The sequence below is a fragment of the Ammospiza caudacuta genome, chromosome 3 (assembly GCF_027887145.1).
Source record: "Ammospiza caudacuta isolate bAmmCau1 chromosome 3, bAmmCau1.pri, whole genome shotgun sequence".
Taxonomy (NCBI): domain Eukaryota; kingdom Metazoa; phylum Chordata; class Aves; order Passeriformes; family Passerellidae; genus Ammospiza; species Ammospiza caudacuta.
In genome coordinates this window covers 111,803,370-111,822,220 of record NC_080595.1, presented here as the reverse complement: position 1 = coordinate 111,822,220, position 18,851 = coordinate 111,803,370, and the positions used below count along the sequence as shown (strand labels likewise).

Here is an 18,851-nt window from a genome sequence, read left to right as displayed (position 1 = left end):
AAGCATACATGACCTACATTTAAATATAAAACTTACTGTTTTGTACCCTGATGGATAAATCAGCTGGGATGCCATGTTTTCTGTTGACAGTCTCATGTAGGTGAAACTGTTTCATTTACTTCTTGCAGGTGTGCAGTGTTTCTTTTTAAGTCATCACTTTCATGTTTAGGTTTTTCAGCTTCTCCTCACAGTACTTCATAGAAATGTGTCAGTGTTTTCCTACTAAAGAAAAGCATATACAGCACTGAGGTTCAGGAGTGTTTTCTAGTCTTTCACAGTGTTACTCCTTAGAAGCTGGGAAAATTAATCTTGCCACACCTAGTTCTACTACTGTGTCTAGATTCTTTACACTAGCTTAACTAGCTTTGACCAGTTTTAAATAGATCCTTGCTGTTCTGCAGACTGCACTGTGTATGTTTTCTGGAGCTCATTCTCAGGAATTAGCTGCAATTTAAAATTCATTGCAAAAATGTCAGCAGGACGATGTCTACCTGTAGAAAGAGAAGAATGTCCAAAAAAAGACCCTGCAGTCCAATATTTACACATGTGTAGTGAAACAGTGGTTGTAACAAAACTGTGGTTTTCATAAACTTAGCTAAAACATCACCTTTTAACTAGGAAAGTCAGTTTTTTGGTTCTTATATTATTTGGCATTAGGTATGTACCACTGTTTTTTCCTTTGTTCTGAGGGATGCCAGTGTCTCTCTTTGAATTCTTGTGTGTAAAGAACTTCTTTGATCTTTAAGTATGCTATTTCTGTGTATTTGCTTCTTCTGGATTGGTTACAAGACTTTACATTTTTATTTGAGCAAGTAAATTGAACTTCTGAAAAAATTTACAGGCCTATGCAGATGTCAACTGGCAAGTAACAGTCCCAGTAATGTTTTCCTAGTAATCTTGGGCCCAATTATGCTGAGACACTCAGCTTTGTGGAGTAAAACAGGAGCAAGGTCTGCCCCAGAAGAACTTCCCTTATTTTTCTGTCTTCTTTAATGTCTTCATACTTGGCCATTCTCATTAGTAAACTAGATTTACCTCTGTCCTTAGCTTTCTAGTCAGCTTAACATACACCAGACCTAACAACAGCACTTCCTTTTGCGAGTTCAGCTCAAACCATGTAAACTTTAGTGGAAAAGATAGTGGCAATCTTTTCTTTCTGCCCCTGTTTTTGGAAAACAGTCATCCTTTTGATCCACAGTTTCCAGAATTTGGGTTCTCACTGTCATAAAGAGGAAATGCTATATGAAATTCCATTATTTAATTTCCATTATTCTCAATAACCTAATGAGGAGGGAAGTATCACTGTTTTCCTCAGAATTTCTTTCAGGTAAGGCAATCCCCAGCTCCCTTTTTGATATTTTGGCTTTCTGTATTTTGAAGCAGTCATTTTTTCTTGAGGTTATATGGGGGAGTGAAGGTAGAGTTTTTTCTGGCATTAGGTTGCTCCTACTTTTACATGTTAACTATGTTGTACAAGCCTTTGAAAGATACTCCATTATATGTATTTGTATTTCCAAAATGGTTTTGACAGTCCCTCACAAAAGCTTTTTAAAGTGCCAGTTTGTAATGGATTAAGAGGAAAGGGCCTCTGTTGGAATAGCATGAGAATTCAAGTATAAACATGTGGCAAACCCTTGTTAGGAAGGGGAGTACTGATGGTGCCACCACTCTGGTTTGGCTCTGAGGTTTGCTCCATTCAGCATGGTCATAAGCAACTGTGAAAATAAAGTTAATTAGGAGGGAATAAAGGTGGGGTTTAAAACTTGTGAAAACTAAAGGTAGTGGATTTGTGGTAGTGAATGATTGTGTTATTATAAAATGGTTAGTGATAGTAAGTGTGGATAAAAGAAAAACTGGAGGAAGAAAACCCACAACCTCTACAGTGCCAGACTTCTGACCAGTTAACGTTCAAAGAAATCTTTTTTTGTATCTGAATGAGATATACTTCTATAACTCATTAATAAATTCATTAGGAGAGGTAGTTGTCATTTACTGAAGGGTTAAGAGTTACCTGAGGAGTGGTAGCTGTGCATCTGCAATGCTGAATGCTGTGTGCCAGTGTAACCAAGCAAAAGGGATATAAAATCAAGTCACACAAGCTAGCAGTAGTCACATGGATTAGTTGAAGCTGGAAATGACAAAGATTTCCAGTGTCTCTAAGGAAAAATGTTTGTAAGTGACAGATATGCTACAGTTCTTATATGTAGGGGATACTGCTTGATTTTCAAGGAACTGCATAGAAATGGTTGATAAAATATCATAGAGAGCCATTTTGTATTAGGTGCTTGTCACTTCTCATCATTTTCTTCTATTTAATGTCTGAGATTGAATATCTGCTTGAAAACATGTTAAAATTCTGGTTTTACAGAAAGTTGTTGAGCTTTTATTTTTCCTGAAACATTTTCACTGCAACCTGTTTCTTGTCAGCAGAGTGAGAGAATGGTTGTTACATTCTTCTGTAACTAGAAAATTCCAGTGTGCTTCTTTTGCATAAATGTGTGCCTATTTAAAATTATCATTTATTCTTCATCATACAAGGTGTATGATACATTTACTTTTCTTGATCTATCATTTATTTTTGTAGAATTTTCCAGAAAAGGATCTTCTGCACTGCCATTCTAAGGATGTGATTGAAGCTCATTTTATGGCTTGTATAAAAGAAGCAGATGCTTTAAAGCACAAAAGTCAAGTCATCAATGAAATGCAAAAAAAGGATCATAAGCAATTGTGGATGGGATTACAGAATGGTAAATACAACACATCAAGTATTAATTATATTCAGGTTGAACAACCTAATAAATAATTTCTTCAAATTTCAGTTATTGCATGAGATATAAAATATCATTGTTCTGCAGAATTTTTGTCTAGTGTCATGGAAAGCATTGATGGTTTTGGTGTTTTATAGGTTTTTTTAAAATTAAAATAATCATTTTGGTGTTAATTTAAATGTGCCTGGAGTTATTCAAGGAATTAGATTGGGTCGTGACTCTGTTTTAACAAACCAAAACTAGCAGCAAGTCAAAATAGATAAATATTGTCTAGTGTACTTTTGTGCAAATGATGGTCTTTATTTAGGAGACACCTGGGGTGTAAGTATTCAGTATTAGCTATCTTGGAAGATGCATAAGAGATTGTCTCCTCTAGTTAATGCTTATGGATTTTCACTGGTAACAATATAAGTAAACTTTAAGAAAAGTTGTCCAGTAGATTTAATAATTTTACTTTTCTCTCTGCCATTTTTTTAAATTGCTTGATGGCTTTCACAAGGACTTCTGCAAAAATAAGTATTGACTTGGAAAAGTCAGCAAAATAATTCAGAACAAGATCTTTAATTAGTGTTCTTATTTTGCATAAATGGTATGAATCCATATTACAGTGCACAATAAAACTTTTGTTTGTAGTGTCTTCTGTATTAAGGTTTGTAGAGCTTGTAAGTTAAAAAGCTTTTGTAAGTATTTCAGAAACTGCTCTCTGGAATGGGTGATCATGTTGCTTTCATTGCATTTTTCTCATCTCCTGAAGCTGTCATTTATATTATCCTTAGTAAATTTATTTAATGAAAACATTTTACTAGAAGCATGAAGATGTTTATTCTGTGTTGTGGGACAAAATACTGAACAGTTAGAATTAATGTCTTCCCGTATATGTATAAGAAAGATTAAATGAAAAAGAAGAACCTTAGAATGCAAGAAGACTTGAACCATGCTTTTGGTTTAGACCAGAAGGTTCCAAGTTAGTTTTGGTTTAATGTGTGTGTTCAGTGGGTGTGTGGCTTTTTTTTTCATTGTTGTTTAGTGGTACTGCCTTTCATATTAAAGGTACTCTAGTGATAATTTTGAAGATGAATTGTTATTAGAAACTCTGCTTTCTATTTTTTATTTAATTGGAGTTAAAAATTAAAGCATTATCTGAATTTGCCATTTGAGTAGTAAGATCTTGAGGAAGCCCATGCATACCTTCAAAATGAAACAGTGGAAGTTAAAGTTCCTTTAACCAGAAGTTACAGAATCTTGATACTCTTGATATTTAAGGTAATAGGACAAATAAACAGCATGGTTTTTTTGTGCTCATCTTAGGCTTTATCTTTTAGTTGATTATTTGTCTAAGAATATCTTCAGTTGTAGGCAAAGGAGAATTTTTCTGTTTTGCTGTATAATGTTAAGAACAGAGGTTGCCTAGCAGAGTTGATTTCAAGGTTTCACTGTACTTAATGAGAAATTGCACCTGTGGAATCTGACACCTGAATGAGAAGTTTAAGCAATCTTTCAAATGCTAATTTTAATTTCTCAACTCTTCATAAAAGAGAAACAAGAAAAGCTTGTGAAACCAAGAAAACTCTTTTTAAGCATGTTGTATCTTTCAATATGTTTTTATAGGTTTTCGTTTGAGATGTAATAATTTTAAACCCCTTTGTGAAACAGAATAAATGACCACAAAAAAGAAAAGAAAGTAGCATTTGTGATAACTGCTTTGTAAGTAAAGGTACATCTGCAGACTGTTTTTGCTGTGCAAATTCAAACAATTTTCTTCAGTTCTTAATTACAGGAAGTGTTATTTGTTTAATGAGTGATAGCATTACTTAGAAGACATGTCCTGAATTTACATTTTTGAAAAAAACCCATATCCAGTTTTGTTTGGAGAAATATAACTATCAAGTAATTTGGTATAAATGTTTCTGCTGAGAAGTAGTTACTTGAACAGGTAACACATGAAACTTACCAGTTGCAGTAAGTTGCAGCACAGAAGAGCTGTAATAGTGAATTTGTGGGAAAATCTTATGCCGGTAACAGCTGCTGGTTATTCATATCAACCTTTACATCCCGCCTCCCACCGTTTCTGGTTTTATGTTAATCTGATACCAAATCAGGAAAGAAAACATATTCTTCTATTTTGTGCTGTGGTTTTTCTTGCTCTTCACAGACAATTTTTGATTCATAAACCAGATATTTCTGAGGTGGAACTCTTCTTTGGGACAGGTACATTTTTGACCAGCCATGGATATCTGTCTGTGGTAGGGAAGTGATGAAAGCAGACTGTGCAGCATACTGACCTTTGTTCTTTTGTATGAATTGTTCAGATTCTTTGGTCAAAATTCATGGAAAACGTTACTACTGTTTTTGGTTTGATAGAGTTATGGCCATTTTTATCATGCATGAAAGGGATTTTCAAGTGGGTGGGTTTTTTTCTTCTTGCCTTTTGTGCGGAAAAATAAAGGTTTTCAGCTTTAAAACTCTTAAGACTCTATGGGCCTACTGATGAGTCAGGATCAAACCAATGAAATCCCAGCTGTTTCCAGGGGGAGAGTTGTATTTTTTGCATGGTTCAAAGAATTAATATCTATAACTTCAGTATATAATGGCTCTGATAAATGAGGGGATTTAGATTCAGCACATCTGCTTTTTATCAGTTGTGGACTAACAGAAGTCACTGTACCCTGGAACTTTCACAGGCATCATTTATAACCAATGAAGAATAGACTTGGTATTTCTGATACATGAGTGGGAAAAATAAACAGTAAGAACTCATAACTATTTTAATGTTTCTTTTATATATTATAAAATATAATGAAGTCATTATTTTACTGAAAATATTATGGAAAAAGAATGTAATGCTCATTCATGCTGTAGGGATTACCAGAAGTTAAGTGGCCATATTGAATTGTTCTTAGTAGAGGAGAAAAATCCTGCGAGCATTCAGAATATACAACATTTTATCTTTTAATGCATCTGATCTCTTTCTTGCCTTACTGACAGAATCAGCCCTGTGTTGTCTTGCATTTCATTCCAAAATCTATCTAAACTGTTCTTGGGTTTTTGAGAGCCAGAAGTTGTGTTTGTTCTCAGTTACCACATTTCTGTTTTAAAATGTTCAAACTGCAAAAAAGGGAGTGTCCTAGAGCCTTTCTTGTGCTGCATACATTTGACCCACTCAGGTTTGATGGATGTGTTTCTCCTCCTCATAGAGAACTGGTGGAAGCAATGCTGTCCTTTACCCCATGGTGAGCATGCTTTAGTAGCTGAACAAGTATTTGTGATTTCAACTCATCATTTGAAATTTGCTTAGAAAATCTTCTGGAGTTTATCAGGAGAAGCTACTGGTTTTTAAATGCAAAGCTACCTTGTTTGCTTCTTCCCTGAATTGGTACCAAAATGGGGAGTTCTTTCCATGTTCAATCTGTGGAGGTTTGGTTAACTGTGGAAAAAAGATTAAATAATTCATTTGAACTTTGAAAATTAGTGTATTGGTTAAAAGTGATTTTAAAAACCCAATCATTACCTTCCTGGGCCTCCTTAGTTAAAAATGTCCCAAAGTGCATCAAGTTGCTTTATAACTAGCATCCGTACCTGCTTATTCTGGAATTCAGCTAGCATGGCACACACCAAACATTGGTGTTCCTGATACCATGGAACTGACAGAATGTGATTTAGGCTGGTTCAGATAGCCCTGCACAAAGTGAGCCCACTGCTGGTTTGGTGTTGAGCAGGGTCTGGCTTCAAGCAGGATGGACCTGCAGAATGAATCAGCTGGTTGTTAATGATATTCCAAGTGGCATAAATGTTTGGGATTTTTTTTAATCCAAATATGGGATTAATCTTTTTGTATTTTGAAATTTTAATTTCTTTTTTATTTTAATACTGTGTAATTTGCATTAAAGGGATGTTTTGGGGTTTTTTCCATAGCAGCAGGTTTTATTTGGGGTTTAGTTAGTTGTGGTGGTTTTTCTGGTAATGGATTATGACCTAGACCTCACTGTTAGTTCTGTGGTGTTTATGGGATTGTTACCCTTTCTGCACAAATGACTAAGCCAATGCTCCTCTCACATGGGTGAAGTATTGTGAGTCTAAACTGCCATCCCCCTGAAACTGCTTCTGGCTTTGTTTGTCCCCTGTGCTGGCCTGGTGTGTGCTTGAATAGCTGCCCTTTGCTGTGGCTCAAAGGTGGGGAATTGTTGGCAGCCTGCATTGCCCCCTTGCCTTTCTCTTCTCTACTCTCAAGCAGGAGGGCAGAGCAGGTCTGTCTGTCTGTCTGTCTGTCTTCTGTCTGGCCAGTGAGAACCAGTGGGTCTCAAAGGAGGGCAAGAACTACATGAAGGCAGAGAAGGAAGGAAAACAAAAGGTAACACAGCATTCACAATCCTACTGAAGTCTCTGCCACGAGAGCAGGTTGCATAGAGATGAGGTAGAGATTGTGTTTCTAGCATTTTCACCCTCTTGTGTTAGATGGCCATGTGTCCAGTGAAAACCATTACACTCTGAAGGAGCAAACTTCAAGGTCTCTTTTTGCTGCCTTCTACTTTTCTTCCTCCCCTCCCTCTCAAAATAAGTAATTTCCTGAAAAATCTGTATGGGCTAACTAAAATTTAAAGTGTCTCTAAAAAATAGACTTCACTTTTAAATTTAACTTCCTTTAGTTGTTGAAGGTTTCTTGTTTTGCAATTTGAAATGCTTCTAAGTTACTTTCTCCTAGTAAATGCCTGAATTTATTAATATGCATTAACATAAAAGTTTCTTAACTTTTAAGAAAAGCTTTTTTTTAGGAAAAACATAGTACAGGGAAAGCAAAGTGGGTTAGAAAGTTACATGGTGTTATGCTGGTCAGTTTTCATATTTATAGAGAACGCATAATTAGAAATTAAGAAATCAAAATTCCAAGGCTATCCTAGACAGGGAGCAGAGAGCTGGTGGAAGGATAAAATTGCTGGGAGTCCTTTTCCCTTTGACTTTCTCAGGAAAGTCTGTAACAAGCCCTGCTTCTAATTCCTATACAACCTGTGGTGTATGTGTTTCAGAAATGGCTTTGCCTTTCTCCTGATCCTGTCTCACAGCAGAAGTGAGTGCATGGGTGATTGGCCAGCACTGAACCCACCACACTCATCAGCACATTGTTTGGGAAAACCTCAACATTGGGGAAATCTTAAATTGGTGAACCAAAACCACTGCACCTTGTCTGTCATCAGAGCTTTCCTTTTAGTTTAAGTGACAGGTCTTCTGAGATCACCTGGTTTTTGTATAGACAAAGCTTTGTAGGATCTATGCATTTTGTTATTTGAATAAAAGAACGGAAGTAGTCCATCTTGATGACTTTCTTTGCCTGAACCTTTTCCAGGTAAACTGGTGACCTAGAAATGAAGGGAGGTGGTGGTAAGGCAACTGTAAAATACTTAAAGTGAAACTTCTGGTTTGTGAGTATGTTTAGTAAGTGAAAAGAATGTTGGTAAGGTATGGGCTCTCTTGTGTATACTATAAGAAAACAGGGGGAAAATGCCTTTTTGATCTGATAGATAACCTGAAGAATGACATACTGCTTTCTTGTACAGTCTTCAAAATGTCCTCTTATGTTGAATGTTGTTACTTTGCTGTCTGTCACATCAAGAATATTTTCACATATTTCTGTGGCTTCTGCTACATTAAGTCAAAACTGTTCTAAGGTCCTGTCTCTATCTGATAGTGACTCATATATGAAGGTAGTCTGAAAAGCTCAGTAAACTTGTGTTCCCTTTTTATGGGTGGATTTGTATTATATACCATGGGTTTTCAAATGCCCAGGTAAACTAGATATTTAATAGCAAGAATAGTTTAACTGTGGCAATGTAAAATGGAAGAGAAAAATAAATATCTTAATAATGTCATACCAGTATTTCAGCTGTGATCTCAAAAAAGCTCTCACTAACTGTAGTAGTCATTGAGAGTCAGATGTGTACCAAAATCTTCCTGAAGTCCTTGATAGTTGTAATTATTGGTGTTTTTATAAAACAAGAATATGAATTATTAATTTAGGTGAACTAAGTAATTTAGAAACAAGTCTATATAGCTGGGAAATTTTAATAATCAGCTGTTCTGACTAGCACAGAAATTAGTTTTAAAGTGTTCAAAATATCTATTTCATCAACAAAAACTCCTTCATGCTTGAAGCATACCACTCAAGAACTTAAGTAATTTAGAAACAAGTCTTTATATAGCTGGGAAATTTTAATAATCAGCTGTTCTGACTAGTGCAGAAATTAGTTTTAAAGTGTTCAAAATATATATTTCATCAACAAAAACACCTTCATGCTTGAAGCATACCACTCAAGAACTTAAGTTTTTATAAAATTGGTTAGAAATACCAGTGAGCAGAATTATGTATGCATGCAGAGTCTTAGTCTTCCTGGGAACAATGTGGAAGTAGTATTTATAGTAAATTTTGAGAAGCCTTTTTTTTTGGCTACAGCAGTTAAAAGCAATCTTGTTAAAACATGAGTCAGTAGAAAATATGCTTGCTTTAACATTAAAGGGATACATATAAAGGTATCTTTGACTTTCAGCTGCAGGTCTCTCTACCCTACAGTTTGACTGTATGGATGTGACAGACTAACCCTTAGTGAGTTTGTCTGTGACTGAAGGGAAAAATTGGTGGGAGCAGTTGGTGGATTGAAGGGCAGATCTGCCATTCAGAGGGGTCATGATGGGCTGGACCCTCCCAGAGCTGACACAGAGACTGGAAAAAGCCCATGGCAGTCTAAGAGCTGACTGGGAAGCAGCTTTCTGGAAGTGGATAATGGTGAACAAGAATCTGAGCGAAAGCCTCTTGCATAGTGTTGCCAAAATAAAGATTAACCTGGGAGCTACGCAAGCTGTTGTGCCCCCTGCTTGGCTCAGCTCTTGTAAAGCTGTACTGGGAGTGCTGTGTCCTCTTGGATCCCAAGACAAAAGATATGTGGGCAAACAGAAAAGAATCCAGCAGAGTGCTGGTTAAATTCTTAGGGGCTGTAGCACATGATGTGTTAGAGAGTGGGGCAGCTGCCTTGTTTAGCCTGAAGATGAGGAGGAAGCTGAAGGTGGATTAAATACCAGCTTTACCTGAAAGGAAGGCCCCTAGAGAGCAGATGCAGTCAGACTCCTCTCACTCTTGTGTCCACTGTCAGTGGAGCTGGCAATTACCAAACAAGAAACAGTTACTAGTTAGAGCAGCAGGAAGTCTGATGGTACCTGGGGAAGGGAGGGTGGGGTGTGATAGGGAGTGAAAGTGGTTGAGTGGAAACCCACAGAGACTGTCAAACTTCACTGGGCAAGGTCTTGAGCAAACTCATTGAACTTTGTGTACTTTTGGGACAGGGTGAGGAGCTGCTATTCCAAAGCTTGACCTCTAAAGGCACTTCCAAACTAAAGTTTTTCTGCCATTCTTGTACATCTTGTACATGAGTCTGTAGTCTCTTAGTGCTGTCCCCAAGTATTCCATGGTTCATATGGTTGTTAGACAGTGGTGAACCACTGAGAATGGACAAGTTTTGTGTTTTCTAAACTTTAGTACTGAAGACAGTTGCCTGCAGGCTGCGAGTTGGTATTGCTCGCACAGAGCTACAGATACGATTTAATTTCAAGCTTTCTGTTTAATTTATTCCAATAAATGTCTTTAAGAAGAAACCATTAATAGTCCAGACAAAATTGTGCATATATGCTACCCAAGGGCTACACCAGTTTGTTCACTTCTTTGACTTGCTTAAAAGATGCTGAAATACAAGAGCCATGAATTAGTATTTCCTTTCTGAATTTCAAGTCTTTCAACTCATTTTTGTATTAGTTCTTTCTGTTTTCTAAACCCTCTCAACAGCCTTCTTGAAGTATGTCCAGTCCTAGAATCTGATAATCTCTGATAGTTACCTCGTTATCAATTACAGAAACAAAATAGTTCCTTACAATTATGATCTTTTTGTTGATAAGGTTAAAGATTAGGGTGGAGTTTTGTGGTTCTTTTGCCTACTACACTGCAGTGGGAACTTCATTTTAACTGTCTGTATGCTTTTACCAGGGCTTTTCATTGCAAGGTATTTGCAGGTGTATTTTTCCATTCTGTGGTAATTTCCCAGGTTGTTTGTGTGCAGATTTAAAGCTATGCTGTAGTGAAATGCACGTGTTGATGGGGGGCACTTGAGCAGTGCCCTTTACCCTCCCAGTGATCCATCCTGTTGTAGCCTCATATGGGTGAAAGGGACGTGTCTAACTTCAAGATCCACGTGAAATTTCAAGTTGTTTGAAGCATGACAGCACTTGAGTTTCAGGAAATGACTGTAAGAGGCTAGTATGTGTGAAACTAATTTTTCTGGTTGCCTGAGGACCATTTCATGCTGAGACTTAGGGGCAAAAGGGAGCCCAACCTTTTGGCCCTTAGCTGGGACTAATCCTTAGTTAACACTGCTCAACAGTAAGAGGTTCAGCAATTGCTGTCTATTAAGAACAAAGTATAATGGCATTACCAAGAACTTTTTAACATGACAAGGTATAAATTTGGATTAATTACAATGACTGCTAAAGGATCTCTATCGGTTTTTCTGTGTCTGGATTGAAGGCACTTGAGATGGTATTTCATGTTCAAACTCAGGTGTTTATTATTTCTTATCAGTAAAACAGTCTCACTACTGTGAGTTCAGCAGCTTTTCATTAGAAGGCCCAAAATGGCCAACAATCTCTTGTTACAAGGTCTTTTTAAGACTAAACTATCCAATTAAGAACTGACACCTAGATTATTTTCCCTTTTAACCCAATAACTGATCCCAAAGAGCCCCCAATGCTGACTTTTCTGCCCAATTACAAAATGCCACCCAAACCCATGAGGAAGAAGGAAGAAGAAGCATGAAGAAGAAACCCAGGAAAACACCCTGTGCCTTCCATCTTACTGACACCTAGATTATTTTCCCTTTTAACCCAATAACTGATCCCAAAGAGCCCCCAATGCTGACTTTTCTGCCCAATTACAAAATGCCACCCAAACCCATGAGGAAGAAGGAAGAAGAAGCATGAAGAAGAAACCCAGGAAAACACCCTGTGCCTTCCATCTTACTGACACCTAGATTATTTTCCCTTTTAACCCAATAACTGATCCCAAAGAGCCCCCAATGCTGACTTTTCTGCCCAATTACAAAATGCCACCCAAACCCATGAGGAAGAAGGAAGAAGAAGCATGAAGAAGAAACCCAGGAAAACACCCTGTGCCTTCCATCTTACTTCCATCCACAACATACTAAAAATCCCAAAACCTAAATTTCTCACCAAGTTATACACCTACACTACTCTCTATAATCTATTTCACACTTTTGTGGATTCTAGTCTATCTTGAAGTCTAGGAAACTTCCTCCATGAATGAGGGTGCAAGTCAGTGCTCCTCTGGGGATCAGGGCACCCCAGAGCAGACAGAGAAATATTCCCAGTGCCCTGGTTTCCACAGATTTCCAGTCTGGTTTAATGGAGAAAACAACAATTCCCAGTGTTTCCCTGTGTCAGTAATTTTTCCAGCAGTTTTAATGGGTACTTTAAGGACATGAATAATTTTACTGATCAGTTTCTGAACACTACATGCATAATGTAGGCATACTGTATTTGTAAATGTATGTTTGAGTTTGCTTTGTTGCTTAATGAATTTTTGAGATTATTTTCATGGGTGACATTAATTCTTTGTAGTTTTGCCAACTCATAGATTCTGTGCATCTCTGTAGTACTGAAGGCTGATGTCTGTTTTTTGGGCATTCAGTGACTGCATTTCTAAGCAATAGATAGTTATAAATATTAGCAGCTTGGCTGATACATTTCTCAATTATTTGGTCATGAACTTTCTGATCTTTGACATAAAATACATAGAGAAGCTTTTATATTTCATTTTATGCAAATTTATGTAGAATCATCATCTCTTGTTTAAGAAATATGATTAGTGGAGTCATATCAAACTTCTGTACTGTCACTAATCTCACTTCTATTCAAATCTTATTGTCATTACTTTAAATATTGTTATTCAGATAGGGACATCTGCCTTTTGCAAGTACTCTTTTTGCTAATACAGAAACTCTCCAACAATTCAAGCAAACTGTGAAAAACAAAAGGGATCAGATTTGACTGTTAGGGTGGTTTAGGTGTCATGCAGACTGCATAAGCTTTTTATGAGGGAGGGAGACAAGGGTGTAAAGTGCTTCTGCTGATAGGTAGAGAACTCTTCCTTGTTTACTGGCTTGATGAAAACTTAGTTTTGTTTTGATTGTTAAATTTCCAGCCAGTACCTTCTGTCTTTGTCCTGTCTAGCCAATAAACTAATTAGCTCTTCCAGCTCAGTGTAGCACTAATAGCTTCCTTGAGACTTTGCAAAAATAGGGGGTACTGATACATAAAAATGAGAGAAGGAAGAATCCTTTCACTTAGGTTTTTAAGGAGATTGGGGTGGAAATTCGTCAGTGGTTTTGTTTGTCTATTTAAGCTTTTAGTCTTAAGGACTCTGTGAAAAGCAGTCCCTTTCGGATTTTGTACTTTTGGAGCTTTAGGATTCTGGCACTCAGCCAATGCTCTGCTAATAAAGGCTCTTACCAGGTCATAATATATCAGTATGCAAACTGGATAACTTTTTTTTCTCCTGCTTGCTTTAAAAATTTGTCTTAGTTTTCTTACACCCAACTCTGTTTCCTGTGGTGAAAATACTTTATCACTGGAAAGATGTTTGGAAGGCAGCAATATAGGGTTGTGAGGAGGAATCTGTTCAGAGGTCTTCAGACAGTGCTGTACACAGTGGAGATCTTAGGATACCTGACTCCATTATGTCTAGCTAAAATTCCTGGGATATCAGGTGGATTGACAGAACATGCTTGATTACAAAATGCAACAAGTTCATAATTCAACTGTTCCAGATTTATTGCTGTTATATTTGGGAACCACAGAAACTATTAGAACTTTGAACAATAGATTGTCTTAGGCACTGCCTGAGTGTTCAGAGAATAATCTGAGGGGTATAAATTTTTAATTTTAGCTGACTTAAATAAGATTACCTGGTTTCTGGCATGTTTTGTGGGAGGAAACGGGAATGAAGAACAGAAGTGCGTTAACTGCACATTATCACTGTTTAACTTCTTTTTGTCATCCAGAGCCTTCCTTGTGTGCCGTATTTGTATGCCACAAGGGTTAATACGCCTAATTTTCTGACATAAGTTTTTTAGTTGTTCATAATTTCTTTTTCTCCTGATCCATAAGATGTGATGCTCATTTCTGATGAATTTTGAGAACAGTAAACTGTTCATCCAACGTTCCTAATTACAGTAATATGAGCATTAAACAAGTAAATCAAATTAATGTTTGTTTTATTTCTGTTCAAGTAGGATGTCTCCAAATATGGAGATTCCTTATTTAAGTCTGCTGAAGCTCACTAGCTTAAGTAGGTCTGAATTGTTTTGTTTGGTGTATCACCATAACAGTTTTCTCAAGTGAGTTAGAAGTGGTAATTGGAGTATAAATCTATCAGTGCCTGCTGTGGAATGCCTGTTCACACATCTGTAGTGAAAGCTACAAGTCATTCTGAGTGCTGCCTGCAAGCAAAAAGGAAACCTGCTGAATCTTCACCTTGCTAAATCTTCACCTTCCCTCTGAAAGAGTTCCTGAGGAGCAGGCGGTCATCTTTGTGTTGAACATTTCAGACTAAACCTCTGACTCTGCAGGCTGGGGTTCCCAAATGTGGGATAGTTTGCTTGCAGTCTGCTCCAGGGCTGTCCCTGTCCCTCCCCGCCCAGTGGGTGATGGATGGGGTGACACCCTGCATCAGGCAGCTCCCCATGCCGGGCAGGTGCCTGCCTGGTGCTGCTGCTGTGGCTCAGGTAAGTGCCTGTCAAGAGGCACTTGCTGCTAATCAGGAAACAAGGGTGTGGAAGTGCTTTCTCAGATAAGTATCAGGAAGTGCTGCTACAGCACACCTGGCAGGAGTTTGTTCCCAGTTTCTTGGAAATTCCTGCCTTGTGTTGCATTCAGTCGGGAAAGGCAATGTATTATAAACCCTGCAGTATATACTGACCTGTGCCTTTTAGTGCACTGACAGGCATCTGTGCTGTGTGCTGGAGTGAAGCAAATCTCAAACTCATTTTCTGCAATTGCTTTAAGTGTAATCAGCACTTTTGGAAGCAGGAAGAACCTTTTTCCTGTGAATACATTTCTGAATTTTACCTTGTTTCACTGGGGATGAATTTTGTAATGGGTATATTCTGTATATTCTGAAACTTGACTGAACATTGTACCCAGCAGAGAAAATTGGAGACTGTTTGTTCCTTCTGCAGAAACATCTTCTGTATTTGGTGTCTTGGGAGAGTTAGGGCCTATAAGGAATTTGATCCCTTGCTCTTCCTGCCTTCTTCAGTAAGGCTAGCACCAGCTTTATTCATCTTAGCTCTTTGTATTTCTTTATGTCACTTCTGGTGCTAGTTATTTGCTTCATTTGAATAATTGATTTGCATGTATAAAAGCCTTTATTACTCTTAAATACATTTTAAAGTACATTAAGAGTACATTTTAAATGTGCTCTTAGTACATTTTAAATGTAATAAACTATTCAGTTCTTGTAGTGTATGGACAGCATGAAATGGTGTGCAGGCTATTTACCCTACTTGGATAATAACAAAAATGTGTTACAAACATAAACTTTTATTTTCAGGTTGTGTCATGAATCTGGCAATATATTTTCTGATCATATCATGCATTGTTGCAGATTATTTTAAGATCTACATATCCAAATGTAAACCACTCAAGAAGTATTTCTCTTGCTTTAGTTTCTTTATGCTTTACACCTGTTGTTCAGTTAAAGCTAAGAACAATTAGATGTTTTTGGCAGACTGTGAGACAGTATGGACCAGTAACATCAGGGAGTGGAGAAATAGGCACTGTTAATTGAGGTAATGAAATCCATAATTTATAGCCCAGTATTTCCTCAACAGTGGGAGATAAGATATGAGTTAAAGTTGCTTTCTCTTTCCATTTATTGTTCATTAAATCACCACATCACTGTTTTCATAGGAGAATGCAGATGACCTACTTTTGGCTTCAGGCTAAATAGGGAATAGAAATGTGGGGAAAATTAATTCATACAGGTTAAACTTCTGTAAGAAAAGCTTGCATGATATTCCAGTTGTGTCTCATTTACCTCTTTAGGCTGAAAAAAATGTTACTGATATTGACAAAGTCTAATTTTACCTTCACAGATAAATTTGAGCAGTTTTGGGCAATAAATCGAAAACTGATGGAGTATCCTCCAGAAGATAATGGATTTCGATACATCCCATTTAGAATTTATCAGGTAGGACACAATAAAATAAAATCAAACTCTTCCACTGAGGTGTCACATGTTGTAATCTGTTTTCAGACTTTGTTTCCTTTTCTAGCATTATGGCAAAACTTTGCATGCTCATTTTTGCTGGACCCTTGAGTAATATGGATTAGCAGACAAAACAGACTGTACTTATTCTAATAGGTAATTAACATTTATTATGTTGCAAGTGTGTAATACTTGACAATGTGCTACAGCTGGTGTAGATAATGTTTGTCTGCTCTATTTTAAAAAACAGTTCAACAACCTAATTCTGTTTTTAAAATAGCTACTAACTATGAAGAATGCAAAATGCCCTGTGAAAGTTCTAAGCCAAACACTTTAGAAGCAACACTTTTCCCTCAAACACTGTATGGGCTTTTTTTCTTGTAGGCTTTTTAAGGTGGAAATAATGGTGTAAGGTCTTGCATCTAGTTCTTACTTTTGTCTTCTAGTTGTATACTTACATTCCAAAACTAGCTTTGAATGTGGATTTTTTTTCCTGTTTTAATATACCAGCACTTTATTTTTCTCAGCATTTTGTTTGGAGACATACTCCTTGGAATCTTTACAATTTTTTCTTATCCTAAGGACACCTCCTTAGCTTTTATAGCATTAAGGTCACAATGAAGTTTGGAATTATGTACGGTTAAAAGCTCATACCAGAATTCTTGTAGCCCCTCTGTAAATTCTTGTAGCCCCTCTGCAGTTGTGCTCTGTTGGAATGTTTCAATCTATTTATATATAAGTTTTGCACCAGTAGCTGTGAAAAGAAAGTCCTTTATTCATAGTACTGAATATTCTGATATTACTCTGTAGCAGGTTATAATGACCATAGAAGCCTATACAGTCTTGCAGTGGGCCTGGAGTAGCTTTTAATGTTAGATATAAGACATTTACTGTCATAATGAAACCTCAGATTGAGAACGGAAGTCAGTTATTTTGACAGAGATCACAACAGATGGCAAGGTTTGTATAAGAATCCAAAAGTATGTATCAGGAAGAGTGGTACTCACAGCATTTGTTTGGTTGGTGACTAAGTTATTTGCTTGTTTTCTGATAGGTGTGAGGTTTTTAAAAAGTCTTTCCATAGAAATCATGTAAATAGGTTTGCAAAAAAGAGGTTTTGCTCTCTGAATAGGTTGCAGATTTTTAGGGCATGAGGGAAGATTTCTATGATACCACATGATTTCCAACTAATAAATCTTTTTAAAAATAATTAAATCAATAACATCTATCATTTGAAACAGTTGTACTTATCTTGATTGCCATTACCTTTTCAATTGGAAACCCTTACTTGCTATAGTTTAAACCCAAAATATCTAACTAAGAATCAAAGACCAAACACAAATAACGATGATGCTGAGACAACCTTTGAGAAGGTTGGTATATATTATTTTCAGTAATGCTGCTCTTAGCATTTCTAAATATTTCCAATATTTTTAAAAATGTGGGTGCAGATGTCTCTAGCTTTTTTATTTGATTTGTTAGTGTGTGTACTGATTACTGCTCTGTGTTTAAAGGAATTTTCAGAAAGCCTTAGGGTGAGATTATAATTTAATTCCAAACAAAGAGTTAGTGACAAACTTGCATATGGAAAAGTAACTGATTCTAAAGTGTTCTTCTGATGTATTTAACCCCTATCCAGAATGCATTTGATTTCCATTAGTGCTGGTAGGAGACCTCTTGGCATTCTAATTGGTTGCTTGTTTAGCTCTACATAAACACCTGATTTAACCTGAGTTTATGTTGCAGTGGGTATTTATTCCCTGTGTGTCTTCACACAGTGTTCCTGTAGGTACTTAGGGATACACAAGTGGATGGCAGGAAATAATGAGGCATTGCCTTCAATGGGAAGAGTTCCCCCTTGTATTCTCTATACTTTCTATTATGCCAAATTATTAGAAGTAAATTCTGTGAAGGGAACTTTCTTCTTTTTATGGATGAATTTGTTTTCCTACAAAAAATTGTACTAGATTATGATACCAAGTAAGAAAAACCAGTCTTAGCTGCAATTAAATGTGAATTGGCAAAGTTGCTGCAGAAAAAATGCATTCAATAAAGTGATTTGATAGCTCTTTTTCACTGAAGAATTCATTATTTTAAAAACTCAACAACTCTTTCAGTTGTAAAGTTTGTCTACTAAAATACATTTCTAAAGAATAATATGAATCATACCTCGTGTGGTGACCAAATCTGATGAGGTGTGTGGGAGAAAGAAATGGCAAAAATATGAACATCATACTTGGGTAAGTCAGAACTAAACTAACCACAGGTAATTTTAAAAACCCTTGTCCAGCACCTCTTCTTTTAAGTATAGCAGCTAAGATTGGACCAGAATCTTGGAATCTACAGTAGATAATATAAAAAAAGGTTGAGAATCACTAAAGATTAACTCGTTTGCAATTTTAATAGTTAGCTAAGGTATCTTGGTGATTTTATTGCCAGCTGCTGTCATATTCTGTTAGCTGTCCTGTATGGAACTTGAACCAGATAAACCTTTGACATAGGTGGAAACTTTTTCTACCAGAGACAGTTTAAAAATAGTATTATATTTTTGTGATACTTTTAATTCAATGTGTCAAAAAAGAAGTTCCCCACTTCATCTCTTCAGAGGCGTAAGCTGCTTTGTCTTCAACTGACAGGTGCACAGAAGCTTTTTTGCCTTTTATCTGATAGTACTGTAGAATTGAGTGCTTTTTGCACTTGTTCTTTAATGGCAAGAAAGAAAATAATAGTAGTGTTTTGAGTATATTTTGAATCCCAGGTGTCAAGCT

At 36.7% G+C, this 18,851-nt stretch overlaps 1 protein-coding gene across 2 annotated transcripts in view; it reads left to right on the top strand.

Moving 5' to 3' along the window:
- The window catches only part of ATG5 (autophagy related 5), a 73,880-nt gene that overhangs the window by 16,083 nt on the left and 38,946 nt on the right, over positions 1-18,851 (top strand). For both annotated transcript variants that reach the window (XM_058801016.1, XM_058801017.1), the window contains exons 5-6: positions 2,585-2,747; positions 15,971-16,065. In XM_058801016.1, the coding sequence (XP_058656999.1) occupies positions 2,585-2,747; positions 15,971-16,065 (258 nt within the window). The remainder of the gene's footprint in view (positions 1-2,584; positions 2,748-15,970; positions 16,066-18,851) is intronic.